Source organism: Acomys minous (genome assembly GCF_964271855.1).
Source record: "Acomys minous genome assembly, chromosome: 8".
Taxonomy (NCBI): domain Eukaryota; kingdom Metazoa; phylum Chordata; class Mammalia; order Rodentia; family Muridae; genus Acomys; species Acomys minous.
In genome coordinates, this window is record NC_140489.1 from 116813849 (window position 1) to 116831231 (window position 17383).

General features: G+C 43.6%; 1 protein-coding gene across 1 annotated transcript in view; it reads right to left on the minus strand.

Moving 5' to 3' along the window:
• Window positions 1–3874: 3874 nt before the first annotated feature.
• LRPPRC (leucine rich pentatricopeptide repeat containing) overlaps window positions 3875–17383 on the minus strand; it is an 84255-nt gene continuing 70746 nt past the window's right edge. Inside the window, exons 31-38 of the mRNA XM_084792252.1 lie at window positions 15280–15368; window positions 11631–11832; window positions 9343–9482; window positions 9108–9223; window positions 6929–7003; window positions 6038–6122; window positions 4489–4631; window positions 3875–4034 (exon numbers count right to left, since the gene is read on the minus strand). Coding sequence (XP_084648378.1) covers window positions 3978–4034; window positions 4489–4631; window positions 6038–6122; window positions 6929–7003; window positions 9108–9223; window positions 9343–9482; window positions 11631–11832; window positions 15280–15368 — 907 coding nt within the window. The 3' untranslated portion in view covers window positions 3875–3977. The remainder of the gene's footprint in view (window positions 4035–4488; window positions 4632–6037; window positions 6123–6928; window positions 7004–9107; window positions 9224–9342; window positions 9483–11630; window positions 11833–15279; window positions 15369–17383) is intronic.

Genomic DNA, 17383 nt, shown 5'->3' on the forward strand with positions numbered 1-17383 from the left:
TGGGGCAGACCAATCGTGAGGCATAGGGTGGGAGCCAGCTGCAAAGCAAGCAAGCAAGCAAGCCAGCCCTTGGGTAGTTTGCTGCTGACAGGTGTATTTGGACAACACAGTCAGAGTGCATGTCTGAAAATGTCCTTATTTGCAAAGCTCCAGTCTCATCTCATATGCCACTTGATAAATTGGTTCTTCATCTAGGATGGCCCAGGTGACTGGCTGGGGTGACTAGCTTGGTGGCAGAGAAGGTAATTAACAGGTTAGAAGCCTTAGGCTCACACCCCAATACCCAAACCTAAAACAAACCAAAACTCAGGACCGGGGTCCAGAGCAACATGCTGGGTCTGTTAGGGAGGGCAGGCAGGTGGCGTACAGAGCAGCAGCATGTGTGGGGAGCAGCTTGTATTAAAACAGCAACGTTCAGGAAATGGGTTGAGCTTTCCCAGCATGTGCCAGCTGCCCACTGGCTAGGTGACATGCTTGTTTACTGTATATGACAGTCTTGTCTGTTGTAGAGTTGAAGTGTTGATCCTCCAAACTGAAAAACAGCTCTGCTGCTCCTTGCTAAAAAAGCAAGCCCGCCTCTCCTCCTCGCCCTCCCCTGCCCTTTCTGTTAACTGCATTGCTGCAGCACAGCATACTGAGCTAGGTCCAACTTCAGAACAGTTAGTTGAAAGGCTGCCTCCTCCTCCTTCGACAGTAACAGATATCTGAGGTCATCAACATATAGGAGATTTCAAATCATGACAAGTTGGCCTCACTGACGGTACTTTTTGTTTTGGAGGATCCTTGGGCCTCAGACCCACTCTCCCGACTGAGCCACATGGGAGGGAGCATCCCAATGTGCACAAACCAGGCATTTCATGAAAAGAACCTGCAATAGGGGGACGTGGCTTGCATCCATGTGGCTCATTCCACGAGACCCACTGAACCCACCAGGTGGGGCTGCAGAGCACTGGGGGGGGGGGGGGCGGGAACCCAGGGCCTGGGGATGAATAACCAGGTGAAGATCGGTTTTCAGTGGCTGCCCAGGGCGAGGTTAGGATCTCAGCCCCAGCCACTATGCACAGCAGCTGCAGGAGGAGCAGGGAGCCAGGCCCGTCTTCCCTGGCTCTGATGTTTCTATTCTTTATGCAGAAAAGAAGTGCCTGCTTTGAATTTGCTAATGCAGCCATTTTCTTTATTTGTACTAAGGCTGCATAATGTGGGCTTTGTAAAAGTCTGCTGGCCTGAAAGCAGGATATATTTCTAATGGAAACACTCCCACGCATGATTGTACAACAGCAAAGCGATAAATTACCGTGATTTTGGACCTCCTGTGGCTATCAGTTCTGCCACACTTGAGGAAATGTTGCTTTTGCTGAGAAATTCTACAAATATTTTTTTTTCAGAAAGGCAAATATTAAATGGAAATTGTTCTGAAAGCCACGAGGAAAAGCATGTAAATGTACATACTGCAGACTGGAGACGTGATTTATACCAGAAAGTGATTTGCAACATAAAGCTCGCTTATAATTTGCTGGGGCTCGTACACTTGATTATACCAGGCACTAGGTATTGGGTTAGATAGAAGAAAATGTTTTTACAATGTAAGGTATCCAGAAACTGGGAACACTGTATTAGTGTGAAGGGTGTTTTGTTGTTTAAGGAGTCCATTCCGACTTTTAGCTGGACTGACTTATTTTTGCATTCTCATAGGTCTTTTGTTTGTTTTTTCCCTGAGGCAGGGAGTCTGTGTAGGCATGGCTGGTCTTGAACTCAACACTTAGCTGCCCATGCCTCTGAAATGCTGGGATAAGCACAGGTACAACCATGTCCACAAGGAAATGACTTAAATTTTTATTTTATATTTGTTTTGCCTGCATTTAAATGCAGTGCCCAAGGAGGCCGGAAGGAGCGCTGGGTACTCTGGAGTTACAGATGGTTGTGAGCAGCCATACGGATGCTGGGACTGAATCCAAGTCCTTTGCAAAAACAGTGAGTTCTTTTAAGCATGGAACCCTCTCCAGCCCCAAGCAAAAAAAAAACAAAAACAAAAACAAAAACTTTACAAAGTCCTGGCCATCTGATTTCCTGCTGTGAACCTAAACATTTCGCCTTGTGCTAAGCAAACAGCAGCCATGGAGCTCACCACACATGACTCTCCTTACGGGATCTTGCAGGTTTGAGGACCTGAGTTCAGTCTGCCCAGAAGGCTATGTGAGAGGCACGCAGCCATGAGCCTTGGACAGGCCATACTGAGGGCAGAGTGAGCGCTCTGGGAAAGAGCAGTCATTTAAGATCCTGTGGAATGTTGAGTTTTAAACCATCTCTCCAGCTCATACAAGATACCCAGTGCCTCATTTTGAGTGTTAGCATAAATCTGAAGGCAATTTTTTAAAAAAAAATTGTTTAATTAATTTATTCAGATTACAACTCAATTGTTATCTCATTGCTTGTATCCTCCTGTTCCTCCCTCCCTCCCACTTTCACCCTATTCCTCTCCTGTAGGTCTATGACCGAGGGGGACCTGCTCCCCCACTATATGGTCATAGGCTATCAAGTCTCATCTTGGTAGCCTGCTTATTCTTTGAGTGCCACCAGGCCTCCCCACAAAGGGGAGGTGGTCAAATAGAGGGCACCAGAGTTCCTGAATGCAACTCTTTTTGTCTGTTGGGAGACAAGTTTCTCTGTGTAACCCCCGGTGTCCCAGAACTAAATATGTAGACCAGGCTTCCTGCCTCTGCCTTCAGTGCTGGGATTAAAGGTGTGCGCCACCATGCCTAGCTGTATTGCTCAATTCCTGGCAACTTTGTTCCTCAGAGGTATCAGACACAGTTTATTCTTAGCGCAGGCAACTGGTTCACTCACTGTTTCTCCACAACAAACCAGAAGACATATGACATGGAAATTCTTCCTGTGATGGAAGTCACCACACTTCTACTAAAAAAAAAATGCAGTTCACAAATACTAAAGTATGCTTTATTTGGAGAAATTTCCATTTAAATTATATTGGCTGGCTGGGGACTCTGCCAACACCCATATATTACTCCATGCAAATGTGATTGCACCTCTGGTTTCCAAAGATTCTGTGAAGCCCAGCTTGTGCTCCAAGGCTGTATCTCACCAGGGCGACTGGGATGGTGTTGATTCCTGGGCTTCCACAGGCAGACACTGGATGCAGGGGGATGGGTCCCACTCAGGTTAATGGCACAAACAGCAAAAGGCAGGTCAAGTCCTGCCCCATGACAAGGCTCTTGAAGCCAACTGTGGGAATAGCAGACACCAAGTTCAACTACAGGAGGAATACAAACTGGGGGCAATTCTCAAACAAAACATTCTTGATGACTGTTTTAAGTGTGCTTTAAAGTAATGTCTTACATGTAGATTCTGACAAGCCTAAGGAACAATACAGGGACTACTGCTCATTTCAAAATTTGATTACACACCAGTATTTTACTTATTCCCTACGAATCACATCTATACCGCTTGTAATTTTTCAGTAATGACTGTAGTGTAGCCTATAGCTTGTACTAACAAAATACTGAAACCAAGGATGTCACGACCAAGATGCCACATTAGAAGCTTCTAGAAACAGAAGAGGAAATTACTGCGGTGGAAAGGAGAGGCTCTGGGCTGCACCCTGGCAAACAGCATCCCGGGGAAGGCAAGGCCCAGCCTCTGCTCTCAGCCTCTCCCTGGGAAAGCAATGCTGGAAGCAGTGAGACTAGCGTAGCTCTCTCTATAGAAGAGAAAGGTCGGGACTCTGGACAGAAGGGTTGTTATGTCCCAGAAGGACAGGGACTGGAAAAGCCTGTGGGTGTCATCGTATTTAGTCAAGTAAGGGTAGGCCCTGGGATTTCAGAGACTTTATTTTACACGTAAAAACCACACAAACCACTTAATTTTCATTTGTTTATTTTTCCCTCAAGTACATTTTAGAAATAACACTTAGACACAGGCTCACGAACACGCACACAGGCATACACAGCGGTGCTGTTTCTTCATGACGGGTTTTCTTTTGCTTCCTTTAGCTGCGTTACATAAAACCTAAAGCTTTCCTGTTAAGGAGAAAACGAGAGAAACTACAGTTATGAGCAAGCAACAAAGCCTTTAAAACCACAGACGGGTGAGCACTGGTGGGCACGGCTGCTTAGTCCATGGCTAAGGACTTGCTCTTTAAGCCTGGGCATCCCTGGGTCTTGCGAAATGCCAAGGTCAAAAGCCTCAAGTTCTGAGCTAGATCTAGATCCAGGGCTGAGTCCCACCTCACACAGAAACAAGACAACTGCCTAAGAAAGTCTGATAAAGTCACACCTGGCTGGAGGTCTGGACCACACCTCACATTTACCCCAGGCTATTCACCCCAGCCTAAGGCCACCGCTGAGGCCCCAGCCCTCCCACAGCTCTTCAGAGACCTAATTCTTGGTAATTTATTAAGTATTCAACCCCCTTTCTCTGCACACTCTTCGTTGTGGTCTTAGGCACACAGAATGGGAGGGAGCGCTGTCTCACCGGGGGCTCAGGGAAGGGCACGGGCTCGCCAACACTCTTGAGCAAGGACGCATAGCGCTTCAGGAAGAGGTCGTTCAGCTTCAAGTTCTTGGCTGTCAAGTGTTCGTACAACGCTTTAGCAGAGGCCACATCTTTGTCCAGGACTGCAGGAGTCAAAGGAGAGAGGTGAAGTGTCAGGGAAGAGACCCACCTTCTCCGCTCCCCAGGACCCTTGGCTGACCAGGCACCCCAGGACCCAAGACCAGGAGAGGAGTGGCTCCAGCAGGAGGCCACCCACAATCTGCGGGGCCCATCCCTCCACACCCTGCCCTCCACAGTGCTCAGTGTGGGGGAAGGGAGGGGCGGGCCAGCATGTGAAGCCTGAAGAACAACATTACAGGTCCTGGACGTGTCTAGCTGAGGACCCATGGTGTAGCTGGACTGACCAACGTCTCAAGTACAAAGCGAGGCTGTGAGGAGAGCAGGGGCCGCCCCCAGTCCTCCCTGTGCAGACCTGTGCTCCTCCCACTTCTGTCCAGGGCTCCTGGTCAGCCTTGCTCCGCCGTCTCTTTCTCTACACCCCCCTAACACATCAGCGGCCCCCCTTTTACACACTTGATACTTTTTCTATTACTCAGAGGAGGTCTATGGCTTCAGCAGTTTTGAAATACTGCAGGCTACACGTGGAAACAAGGAGCCTCCATTTACTAGTGCTGACTGCTACGTCAACTGCTCTACTGTAATGTACTATAGTGAGCAAGGCTGTGGGTGGCACATGGTCAGGTCACGACGATTTGGAAATGACAGTATTTTAAGTTCTCAGTGAGAAAACTTGAGGCTAGCTCCCTTTCTCATGTGACTAACAATGAGGACACTCGATGGCCAAAGGACTGAACACCTGGGACAGGAGATAACCCTTGGTCACAGTGGAGGTAAGTGTGCAGGAATACAGAGGCCAGCATGGCTGCCTTGCAGGGCAGGCCTTGCGGAGGAGGAGCTGCTCCGTAACACCACACATCCAGACTGCTCGGAAGGTGCTCAGGAGTACATACATATATGTATCTATATATAATTTATTTATTTATTTTGGTTTTTCAAGACAGGGTTTCTCTGTGTAGCCCTGGCTGTCCTGGACTCACTTTGTAGACCAGGTTGGCCTTGAACACCCAGAGATGCGCCACCACACCCAGAAGGAATATTTTTTCATCTTAAAGCTCCAGAAATAATTTCATACTTTTCTATAGCTTAAAAACATATTCTAGGGGCTGGAGAGATGGCTCAGAGGTTAAGAGCACTGATTGTTCTGTTGTTCTTTCAAAGGTCCTGCGTTCGATTCCCAGCAACCACATGGTGGCTCACAGCCATCTATAATGTGATCTAATGCCCTCTTCTGGCTTTCAAACACTGTATACATAATACATAAAATCTTTAAAAAAAAACATATTCTAGAGCTAAATGAATGCATAATTATCTGAAATTTAGGATTATTCCTTTGAGCTGAACTAACAGTTGACTATATTTAGAAATATTTGCATCACTTGAATAATGTAGTTAAGATTAAAATTATTACCATAGCTTTTCATGCTGCAAGAATATGCTTCTTCCTTTTCACGTAATTCAGGAATCAATTCTAGTAAAGCCTTCAGAACGGGTGCCTAGGAAGATGGACAAAGGTAACACACTCAAAAGAAATTTACAGACCACCAGCATAACAGTACTATGATAATTACAACACAACCAACCACTCAACTTAATGGGCCATTTTCACTTTTGTGTATCTCAGCATTTGATGTTAATTTGATAAAAATCATCATGTTCCAATAATTAACGGCATTTCATTTGCATAGCTAAGCACTTTCAAAAATAAGATATAAGCAATAAAATCAAAGCTCTAAACACTGCTTTTATCAACTGCTAACTTACCACAAAGGAGGAAGACCAAGGTTAAAGAGATAAGTTATATTTTAAAGTAAAAATTTTCAGGATAAAATGTGAAGATTCAAAAACTCGTTTGGCGCATGATGAGGCACTTGTAGAGTCGCACTGGGTGGTCACCTGACTGTGTGCAGCGCCACACAGTCGGGAAGACAGAACTACTCCACTGCGTAAGTCAACGATGAATTCCGTATTACAACCCATTTCCACCTTACCGTGTGGTATCTGGCTTAATTACCTACTATAGTGTCAATGGCACTGGGGCCACCACTTAAAAGTCCTAACTCCCCTTTCAGCAGATTAATTTAGTCAAATCACGTGCAGATTCGAGGGTTTCCTCAACTCAGGACCTGGGACACACGAAGCAGGTTCTACCATCGGGTTATACCCCAGCACCCAAACCACAAAACAGGACCTGGTTTTATGTACATGTACGTACGTGTGTGTACACACACACACACACACACACACACACACACACACACACACACAGCCGTCCAACAGGCACTCTAACAGAGCACAGTACCTTTTTTGGTTTCTCAGCACTCCTGACACAGAACACCAACAGAACTGCGCTTTGCTCGGCAATGGCACCGCATCTCTACAAAGCAAAGGACTGTCAGTCAATAGAGGTTTTAAATAAGCAGGGCAAGGTCACCGTTCCCAGGTAAGGAAGTTCTCAGCGACACACTGATGCATCATTACCCCAGGAGCTCCCAGCCAGCCAGCTCTGTTTAGGCACAAAAGGGCGCACAGGTGCAAGCTGGGCACGCACTGGGAGTGTGGCTCTTTGCATCCATGGATGAAGTTTGTTTAAAAAGAAAAGGGAAAAATTAAACTAATGCTTCAGCAACCACAGAGCAAGGCTTAGGACTGCAGAGAAAGAGGGAAAAAAGAAACACCACTCCTCTCCAATTACTCTGCCAAGCATTCACAAGTGAGCTAGGGATCATAAGGTTAATTATACATTTAATAAGGTGTCAGGGAGATAACTGCTCGTTTCTTTATAAAAATTAAAATGTACAAAGCAAGTTCTCTTTAAAGTATAATTACCTACACTTATGCATACAAAAGGACTGATTTCAATCTCTGTTTTATAAAAGGCTTTCATTGCAATAGACAGCCAGTGCTTGAGAAAGAGACAAAAGTTAAACTAAAAAAAAAGTTTATATGACAGACCAGATAAATCAAGTGTCTATCCAACCTTAGATGCTTTAGTCAAATCAAATATGGCAAGACAATATTTTAGTTTACACTCATTGCAGATGCCATCCTCTAAGTTTCTGAAAGCACACTGCTCATTCAGAGCTTTAAAACTGTCAACGCTAAGATGAACAGTGTAAGAAGAACTTTTGGGGACGAGCAGAACATTTACATTATAAACTGATGTTTTCAAGTGAGGAAGAACAACACTTCACTGTTCGCCAAGCGCGGAACGGATGGAGCTGCTGCGGGAACAACACTGAGCCACCACCTAGAGCTCCCAGGTGTGGCCCCACGGCTGGAGGCAGCGCCCGGCGCAGCCCGGCTGCCGGCAGCTCCACTTCGACGGAAGGCATGCGATGATGGCGCAGACCGAGCCGGTCGGGAGAGCAATCAGAAGAGTGTGTTCAAGGTCACTGAGCGCCATCACAAGTGGGACTAGGCCACTGTGCTGACTGCCCTCGGCAGTTAGAGACATATGCAGGGTAAAGCATAAAAGAACATTCAAGAGAGAACAATCAAGAGTCTAATACTCCAAACCGAACAGCAAAACCTTGAGAAAGCAGAAGCAATTTGTCTGTGTTTGTAACTGTTAACTCAGAGGCACCTGCTAACGTGGGGCTGCTGTCAAGCTAGAGGAACTTGGATCAAACCTGGAGCTCAAGTCAATGAGAACAGCGTCACCTTCCACACCGCCGACTTACGCTACCTCACAGCTGCTAGGAATGTAAGTGAATAGAACACTATTTACTATCAGAAATTGGTCCCAGGGCTCAATTTGACACAGGGAGTCTACACAAACACAGCCGCTGGCGGGATCACCAGGCAGACTATTTGACTGCCACCTGCTGGGCCGGGGCTCCCCAGCGGTGCCTGTTTGTGTACACTGCCAGCAGCAGCTCCATCACCCACCGCTCCAGCGCACTTGGCGGCACAGCTTTATATTTAGAGCTGTTAAAAATGGCATCAATGCAGTTGTCTCCTTTCCTCAAGATTGCTAATTTAACTGAAAGTGTGGGCCACAGAGACCCACATTTGTCATTTAATGTGTCTGTGACACATAAGTGAATAGAAAGCAAATTCAACTCTTAATAAACCTTGAATAAGGCACTGAGAATGTTTGAGTATTCAAGTGAAACGCTGTACATGAAAAGCAAACATTTCCTACTTCTTGTTTGCAAACTGTGTTGCCATGGTGATTCACAGTATTTACAGCATTACAGAAATTAGGAAATGAAAGGAATTGTTGCTTTGCATTACCCATCTTCACAGAAACATTTGTCTCGTTTACCCACCCGACTCCTGTCTTAATTACGAGGACTTCCAGTCCTACCTGACATTTTTAACACTGGCAACCTGCAGCCCAGAGGGTTGTCATGTAGTTTTGATTCACACTGAATCTCATGAGTGTCCTCCATTTCCGGTCCACTCCTCACACTCCTGTCTAGTCATTTCTCAGTATACTTCTCGTGAGAGACAAGCTCCAACGAGTCGCTCATTACCTCTAAGAGAGCTCTGGCCTCGTCCACCTTGCCTGAATCCACCAGCTGCAGGAAGAGATCGGTGACTGGCTTGTAAAGTGCAAACTGATTGGCCAATCTCTCAGACATGATGCTTACTGCAAGAAAAAGAGTTAAGGAAACTGAAACAGGAGTATGACGCCCTTGCCAAAGGAATCCGGCCCAACTGGAGCCAAGAAGAAGGGCTTCTGTGTTCTCCAACAAGCGAACAACTCACATTTCTCTAACGCTGGTTCCATCCGTTCTTCTATTACTTTTCTGAATAAATAGGACAAACCAAAGTACTGATGTTCTATGGTTCGATTCTCTGATGTAAGCATGTGTTCAATGTTTTCTATGGCAACATCTATGTTATTACTGTAAAAGAAAACAAAATTATAATAAAACATTTGCTTCTGTAAAATTGTAGCCAGTATTAATTCATGTGAATATTCATGGAAATATTTCACAAAACATGAGCTATATTTACAAGCAACTAGATTAATAACAATAATTTTTAAAGCATATTATACAGTATAACCCAGTTATATAGGTATAAATGCTATTATTTTGGCCTTATAAACCACAGTGATCACTAGCTGTGTGACATTTGGAGATTAAAAAAATAAAAAGATCATGTGGTCAAAAGTTGTATTTTCACAGATTACAGAGATTTCTTTTTTGTCAGGCTCCAGACATTTGGAAAACATTCAATACTAGAATCCTCAGAAAAGGGTGCCTTTGCACTTTATTTTGCTGGCAGGGGGGATTTGGTGGCCTTCCTGAACAAAGTAGTAAACCGTATGCTTATCACTGTCATTTTGATAAGGTAACTTATAACTGATGTGTGCAGTTTTAGTGTGGTGCCATATGCCAATTTCATGTTGAAATTATTACATTGAAAGTAAGAATTCTAACTAAAAAAAAATCATTTGTTATCTCATTCTTATGGGCTAAGGTGAAAGAATTACTTTAAAGTGAGTAAAAACATGTTTTTCATATCATAAAGATTATATATTGTAAGTTTAAAATGTTCATATAGCTCTCATATAGATCTATTTTTTTTAAATCACATTTTCTTATTAAAAAGGAAGTCTTAAACTATTTCAGGAAATTGCTTTTAAAAAATGTATCTTATCTATATATGGCTGTTTTGCTTGCATGTGTATAAGGACATCAGGGCATGTGTCAGATCCCCACGGTTGGAAGTCCCCACTGTGTGAGCACAGGGAACTGAACCTGGGTCCTCTGGAAGACTAAGGTTGGCTCAGGGAGAGATAAACCCATCTCTCCAGCCCTCAGGAAACAGTTTAAAGGTTAAAGGCAAAACATTTTCTGCTCAAAGAAATAAAAATAAAGAAAAATACTCCTTGCAGAACAGTATTGTAGTATCATATCCGTACATCAGAGATTAACTATTAAAGAATGGTTCCCTCACAAGTGTTATGAAGATCAACTCTCGAATTATCCTTAGGACATTTTCTTCCTAAAAAGGTTTTATTACATAGCTCAGATGGTCATCACACTCATGATCCTCCTGGCTGGCCTCTGAGTTCTGGGGTTCTGGGCCTACTGTTATGTGCATTCTTACTGCTGTGCTGTGCCGTACCTGACAGTGGAGATGTGCCCAACAATCGTTTTAAATGCTTGCAACGAAAATCAGGGTGTTATGTTTGCTAACAGGTTCCCATCATAAAGCTATACATCCCAACCACGAAACTGTAGTTTTAACAAGCCTGTTATATCCTGTTTTACTATGTCAGTAGTGTGTTCAGACTCTAAAGAACTGCTGATTAGAAAAAGAAATCACGCTGGACATAGCGGCGCACACCTTTAACCCCAGCACTTGGGAGGCAGAGGCAGGCGGATCTCTGTGAGTTCGAGGCCAGCCTGGTCTACAAAGTGAGTGCAGGACAGCCAGGGCTACACAGAGAGACCCTGTCTTGAAAAACAAACAAACAAAAAAAAAAAAAAAAAAAGAAACAGAAGAAAAAAAATCACTTTAATTTTGTAAAAGATGTGTTTTGACAAGAGGCATATACGTATATCTGTGTATCTATTTTATACACATATGTACAAGTGTACATGAACACATACATATGGCTTATACATACATATGAGTTAGCAATTGTGAAATCTTTTATGAATTATAAATGTTTAGTCTAAGACTTAATTAAAGATAATATACATTTTAGTAGCCTGGCGTGGTGGGGTTACATACCTGTAATCCCAGCACTTAGGAAGGCAGAAGCAGGTGGATCTCTGAGTTCAAGGCCAGCCAGGTCTACAAAGAGAGTTCCAGGATGGCCACGGCTACACAGAGAAACCCTGTTTCAAAACAAAACAAAACAAAACACCCCACCCTCACCAAAGAAACATTTTAATATAATTAGTTTTAACAGTAAATAACCAACATAATAATTAGAATAAAAAATGTCTGATTGACATGGTTTCCAAACAACAAAAACATTTACAAGTGGCCATTTGAGATGACGGCCCTCAGCCAGGAAAGCTGAAAACACTCACTTCTTCATCTGAGCCAAAGCAATGTTATTGATGAAAACCATCTTTGAGAGGCCGATTGCGTCAAGTCCATCCACCATCTTCTGGATGGCCTCTATGCTGCCCAGGTCACCCCTCACGGCAAAGGCCTGGATGAGGCGGGTCACGGCTAGCTTAGAAGGAATCTGCTCCAGATCCAAGGCTTCTTTTAGAGTTGCTAGAGCCCCTAAGACAAAGAGCAGAGGACCGAGTTTCTGTTAAACTGACTTTAACACATCCTGAAAACCAGCTTTTAAAAGGAGCATCAAATGGCTAATTACAAAAAATATGAATAATTCACTTTAGATTACAGAAAATATTAACACTTCATGAAAAGTCTTTCAAAAACGACACATCTGACGGTGAGGTATGTGAGAGGAGCAGAGTTTGGCGAGAGGAAAAGGCGGTGTCCACACCAGCCGCGCTCCGCTGGGGACTGCCTCGTGACTAATCAAGGAGCTGGCAAGTTCTGAGAAGCATAAAAGGAAGAAGGACTTTTTAAAGCTGAAGAATATACTAAAAACAGAAACAAAAAGTAACTTCTATCCATATTAATATTTTTTTACTAACTCAAAAGCCTGCATAATTATAAAAATTTTTTTTAACATTTCATATTCTTTCTTGAAAATGGTCCAAACAGGACCAAATCACCCAAAGCCAGCCAAGCTGGAGCTGTCACTCATATTCCACATTAGCAAGTTTATTTCATAATTAGGCCCTTGAAGATATTTTCTGCATTCAGTTTTCAAAGAAAATAAAGCTTATTCAATTCTTAGGGCTACAGTCAAGGGGGGGGGGTTTGTTTACGTAAATACAATTACAAGTACTTGATCATGGATAAATATGGAATGCCTTTCTAATTTACAGACTCGAAAGCAAGTGCAGTGAAATCCTCGCATTACCTAGCGGTAGAGAGGAGGGGCTGCTCTGGCACTTAGCATAACAATCACCTTTACCACCAAGAACTTCCCGGGCTCTGTAGCAATTAAGGCGCTGTAACCTAGACAAAGCTGAGGCTCTCCTGGCAGCTTCAGAATGAGAGCAGCTTATCTTCACAAGGGAAGGGAAAGGGTAGTAATTAAACAGTCTATTAAAAACAAGGCAGTAAAAGACACGATCAATTTAGTCTTCCTTACTGAATAAACTATTGTAATTTCAAATTTACACATATTCCAGACCATTGACTGTCAAATACAGAAGTGGGAAAACAGTTTAAAGAGCAGTAGATGTTACAAATATGTACGCACAAATCAGAAACAAAAATGCCTATATACTATTTTAAAAATACGGCATACAGAAAATCAGCTTGATGGTATCTTGTTAAAGTGTGGTCATCCTGGGTCTCTGAGCACTTGTTAGGGATGAGCTTTCTGTTAGTGAATAAAGTTAAGACCGACAAAGATGGAGGGTGGCGGCTCAGACGGATTAAGCATTTACTGCAGTGCAGGCACGGGATCAGAAGCCATGCTCAAAGAACCTTCCAGAACTTAGAACCAATCTTACAGACCAAGGCTACAGTCGCAGAGCTGGGTGCCAACCTCTCTCCCGCCCCATTCCCGGTGCAGCACCTACGGGTACAGCAGAGTGGCGAGGCAAGCAGAACGGGCCAGTCTGCGCCTGCACCAGGGGAACCCAAGCGATTACCATCTAACCCACGCACAGTTTGCCATCCATGCACAAATGACCTAAGGAACACTAAGACCCCATCCTCGGGCCTCTTCTCCAAGTCTTCTCCGTCACTTAATTGCAACATTTCTCTCAATTACTATCTAATAGTGCTGAATAGACAGTCTACTAAAGTATTCGTTTATAAATTACTCTGAGATTTAATTGGCTGCTTTATTGCCATGGGTAAATTTGATTCAACAAGAGAGCGGATCTGAAGCACTGAAGGAAACCAGGTGCTCTCTTTGGCTACGTGGACACGTGGACATGGGAACAGAGGCCAAACCATTCCAGGCAAGGTGATGAGTACTGCGCCTGCGTCACCAGGTGCCAGTGAGGCGAGGCTCTGGCAGCGAGGGCTGAGGAAGTGGAGGGAGGGGTCAGTGGGCTCAGCGGTCCTCCATGTGTGCCAACACCTGAGAACAGATGTGCCACCACACCACAGCGGTCCTCCATGTGTGCCAACACCTGAGAACAGATGTGCCACCATACCACATACTTCCGTGTGATTTTCAGGGGGCGCCTAGTAAAGGCCTTGAGGCATACACACTTAGTTTCAAACTGAACTCTTAAAGTTAAAATAAAAAAGTCCTGTTCTTTGTGTCTACAGAAACATTAGCCATTTAAAACTTTAACAAGGAGCAGACTTTTAACTCCCTCTTTGTTTCTCTGAGACAGCCTCACTGTAACCCAGCATCTTGGCAGTCCAGGTTGATTCAGATATGAACAATCCCCCTGCCTCAGCCTTTCATGTGCTAAGATTACAGTGTGTACCACTAAGCCCAATTAAAAATTTCAGTGTCTTAAAATCTACATGAAAAGTAAACCTCCCAAAATCATTTCTATTGAAAACAAAAGCCTTTGAAAAAATTTAAAACAAGCCTTATTACACCTTCCAATTACAACTCAGACTTTCCAAAAGACTGCTTGCATACACAGAGTGCCAACTCTGAAATGCGGGAAGTGGTAACTGTCAGTTAGGAAGACAGCTGAAGACCAGCAAGCTTAGGCACTGTAGGTAACACTGAGGCACTGAGGGCACAGTCCGCTTCCGCTCAGGAGATGGAAAACTATTTGATGAACTGCAAAGCAAGGAGCAGCATTATTATCCCAGCCTGGGAAAGAAGCCGAGCACCATGGAAGACTGAAAACCTTGGCATCTCACCTCGAGGTCCCCTAAGTGGAGCTTTATCGCAACAGTGTTGCTATGCGGACTAAAATTCAACCGTGAACGTTAATTGGACCGCTTACCTACATCAGGAGTCACCCTGGCTGCCCTGAGAGCTAATCCACCCCCTGTAAAGCCATCAACAGGCTGCCCCACGGATCCACCAGCTCCCACGTCCCAGCCGTCCTCTGGTCTTCCTAGGGTTACCCCTCTACACTCCTTCAAAAACTCAACTCCAAACAACGCATTTTACTGTTCTTGGTTGTATTATGAACTATTAAAAAAGTATTGGATAAGGTTTTTTTAAAAATCAATATTACAATCATTTGGCGCACAATCTCACACACTTAACACTCAATTTAACTCATTTGCTATCTCATATACAAGTAACACAACATGCAAGAAATAACTGCTGGGAGTTGTCTCAGACCTCCGAAGTATGTTAATTTCCAAAGCAAAATGACTTGTGCCGTGAATTTTAACGCACTTGAAAGCCTGTACTTTCTCTCGTTCTGGAACACAAATTTTGCATGTCTGAAGAGCTGTGATTCATCTTAAGAAAACCCATCTTGTGTTAAATGGAATGGAAACTGGACTAAGTGGTCAAATGACAAGCACATTCATATTCAAGCTGTATTATAAATGCATGTACAGTAATTTACGTCTCTCAGCTACCACAAAAGGCTCTTGATAAGCAGGTAATTTGCTAAATGGACTCCTTTATCCAAGTATTCGAAGGGCGTTACAAGAAAAATCTGCAGAGGCATTAATGTGACGTAAAGGTCAAGCATTGTGACATACCTTTCAAATAATCCCGCCTAACTTGCGTTATGATGAGGAGGCTGTTGGCAGCATCGTTCAGTGTGAAGCCCTTGATGTGGGTCTCAGCGCTAAAAGAAGCAGACATTTAGAAAGGAATTACTGACATGCTTCTGATACGATAATAAATGGTTGAGCACCAAGGTGAAATTATAAAAACTACTGTTCGTATGTTAAAAATATTGCTGCAAAATATCGACCTGGAGACAGCTTTTGTGTTATCCTGTCAATGGTTATAGAAGGATAATTTTTTTTTTGCATTCTGACAGATGACAAAGTTGGAAATGAGCAACAAAAGAAACAAAGTACAAGATTTTTTTTAAACAATCGGTTCAGATTCTTGAGTGCTGACATATTAGGTGACTAAAATAACCGCATGCCCTGCATTGTTCGCTGGATCCTAAGCTGGATACTTTTTCCTCTCTCTCTCTCTTTACAGTCACCATAATTATAAAATGTAAAACTATTCTTCTAGCAACAAAAATGAACATTTTATTTTCAGCATCGTATATTTTAAATATAAACTAAAGCATATTACTAACCGACACTGTATCATTTGGTTGATTAATTTTCAAATTTCTGTCATCGAGATACAGTTTTAGAAGCTTTTAAACAAAACTAAAACCATTGTTACACTAAAATTCAAAATCTCACATAATCACAAACTTAAAAAAAAAAAAAACTTCCTAACTTTTTAAGACTTAAAAAGCAAAAAATAGGTTTACTTAGCACCAAATCCTGTAGGATTAAATAAAACCAAACCAACCAAGCAAACACCCTAAAATCTAATGGGAAGCAGTCTATTACACTGTTTGTACATCTCTTGGGATGAACTTTTAGCATCCTTAATGCCCCAGGGCTGAACTCCCAGGTAGGAAATATTCATAGGTTACAAGGAGCAGGCGCAATCACTGCAAACTACCTCATCAGCTCATCATCGACCTCACCATCCATTTCCATGGCTTGCCAACACAAGGCTAAGAACCCAAGCAGAGTACAAGACCACTATTCGTATCAGTCCAAGAAGACCAGCCACAGACACCACGCAGTGCCCGTCCCTCAGTCACTGTGCAGCCCCAGCCACAGACACCATGCAGTGCCCGTCCCTCAGTCACTCTGCAGCCCCAAAGTGAGTCTAGGGCAGCCAAGGTTACACAGAGAAACCCTGTCTCGAAGAAACAAAACAAAAGAACATTACTCACGCCACGCCTTTGATCCCAGTACTCGGGAGGCAGAGGCAGGCAGATCTCTGTTGAGTTTGAGGCCAGCAGGGTCTACAGAGTGAGTTCCAGAGCAGCCAGAGCTACACAGAAACCGTGTTTCAAAAACAACAATAAAAATAAGAGAGAGAATTACAGTCTAAAACCAGCCTGACATGGTTTGGTTTTGGTTTGGGTTTTTGTTTGTTTGTTTGTTTGTTTTTTTGAGACAAAGTTTTTCTGTGTAGCCTTGACTATCTTGGACTTGCTTTGTAGACCAGGCTGGCCTCGAACTCACAGCAATCTGCCTGCCTCTGCCTCCCAAGTGCTGGGATTAAAGGCCTGTACCACAACCACCCGGCAAGATTTATTTTGTATTTATTTATTAATATGTACATAGTGCTCTGCCTGCATGTATGCCAACACGCCAGAAGAGGGCACCAGATCACATTACTGATGGTTATGAACCACCATGTGGTTGCTGGGAATTGAACTCAGGACCTCTGGAAGAGCAGTCAGTGCTCTTAACCTCTGAGCCATCTCTCCAGCCCCCCAAGTCTCAAGTTTTGTTTTTTATCTAGGGTAGTTATAAAGGAGGCGGGGAAAGCATTAGCGATGTACAGTTACACTATAGTTTGAACTGAGGACCTTCTGCTTGTAAAGCAGAGGTGATAACCACTACACTATGGAGCCCCTCAGCCTGGTAACTCAAGCCTTTCATCCTAGCACTCAGGAGACAAAGGCAGATAAGTCGCTGTAAGGTTAAGACTACCCACGAGAAAGTACCAGCCAGCAAGGGCAACACAGTGAGACAAAGTGTCAAACCCCCAAATAAATACATCAACACAAATACCAACTAAATCTTGTCTTCTAACCTACAAGAATAA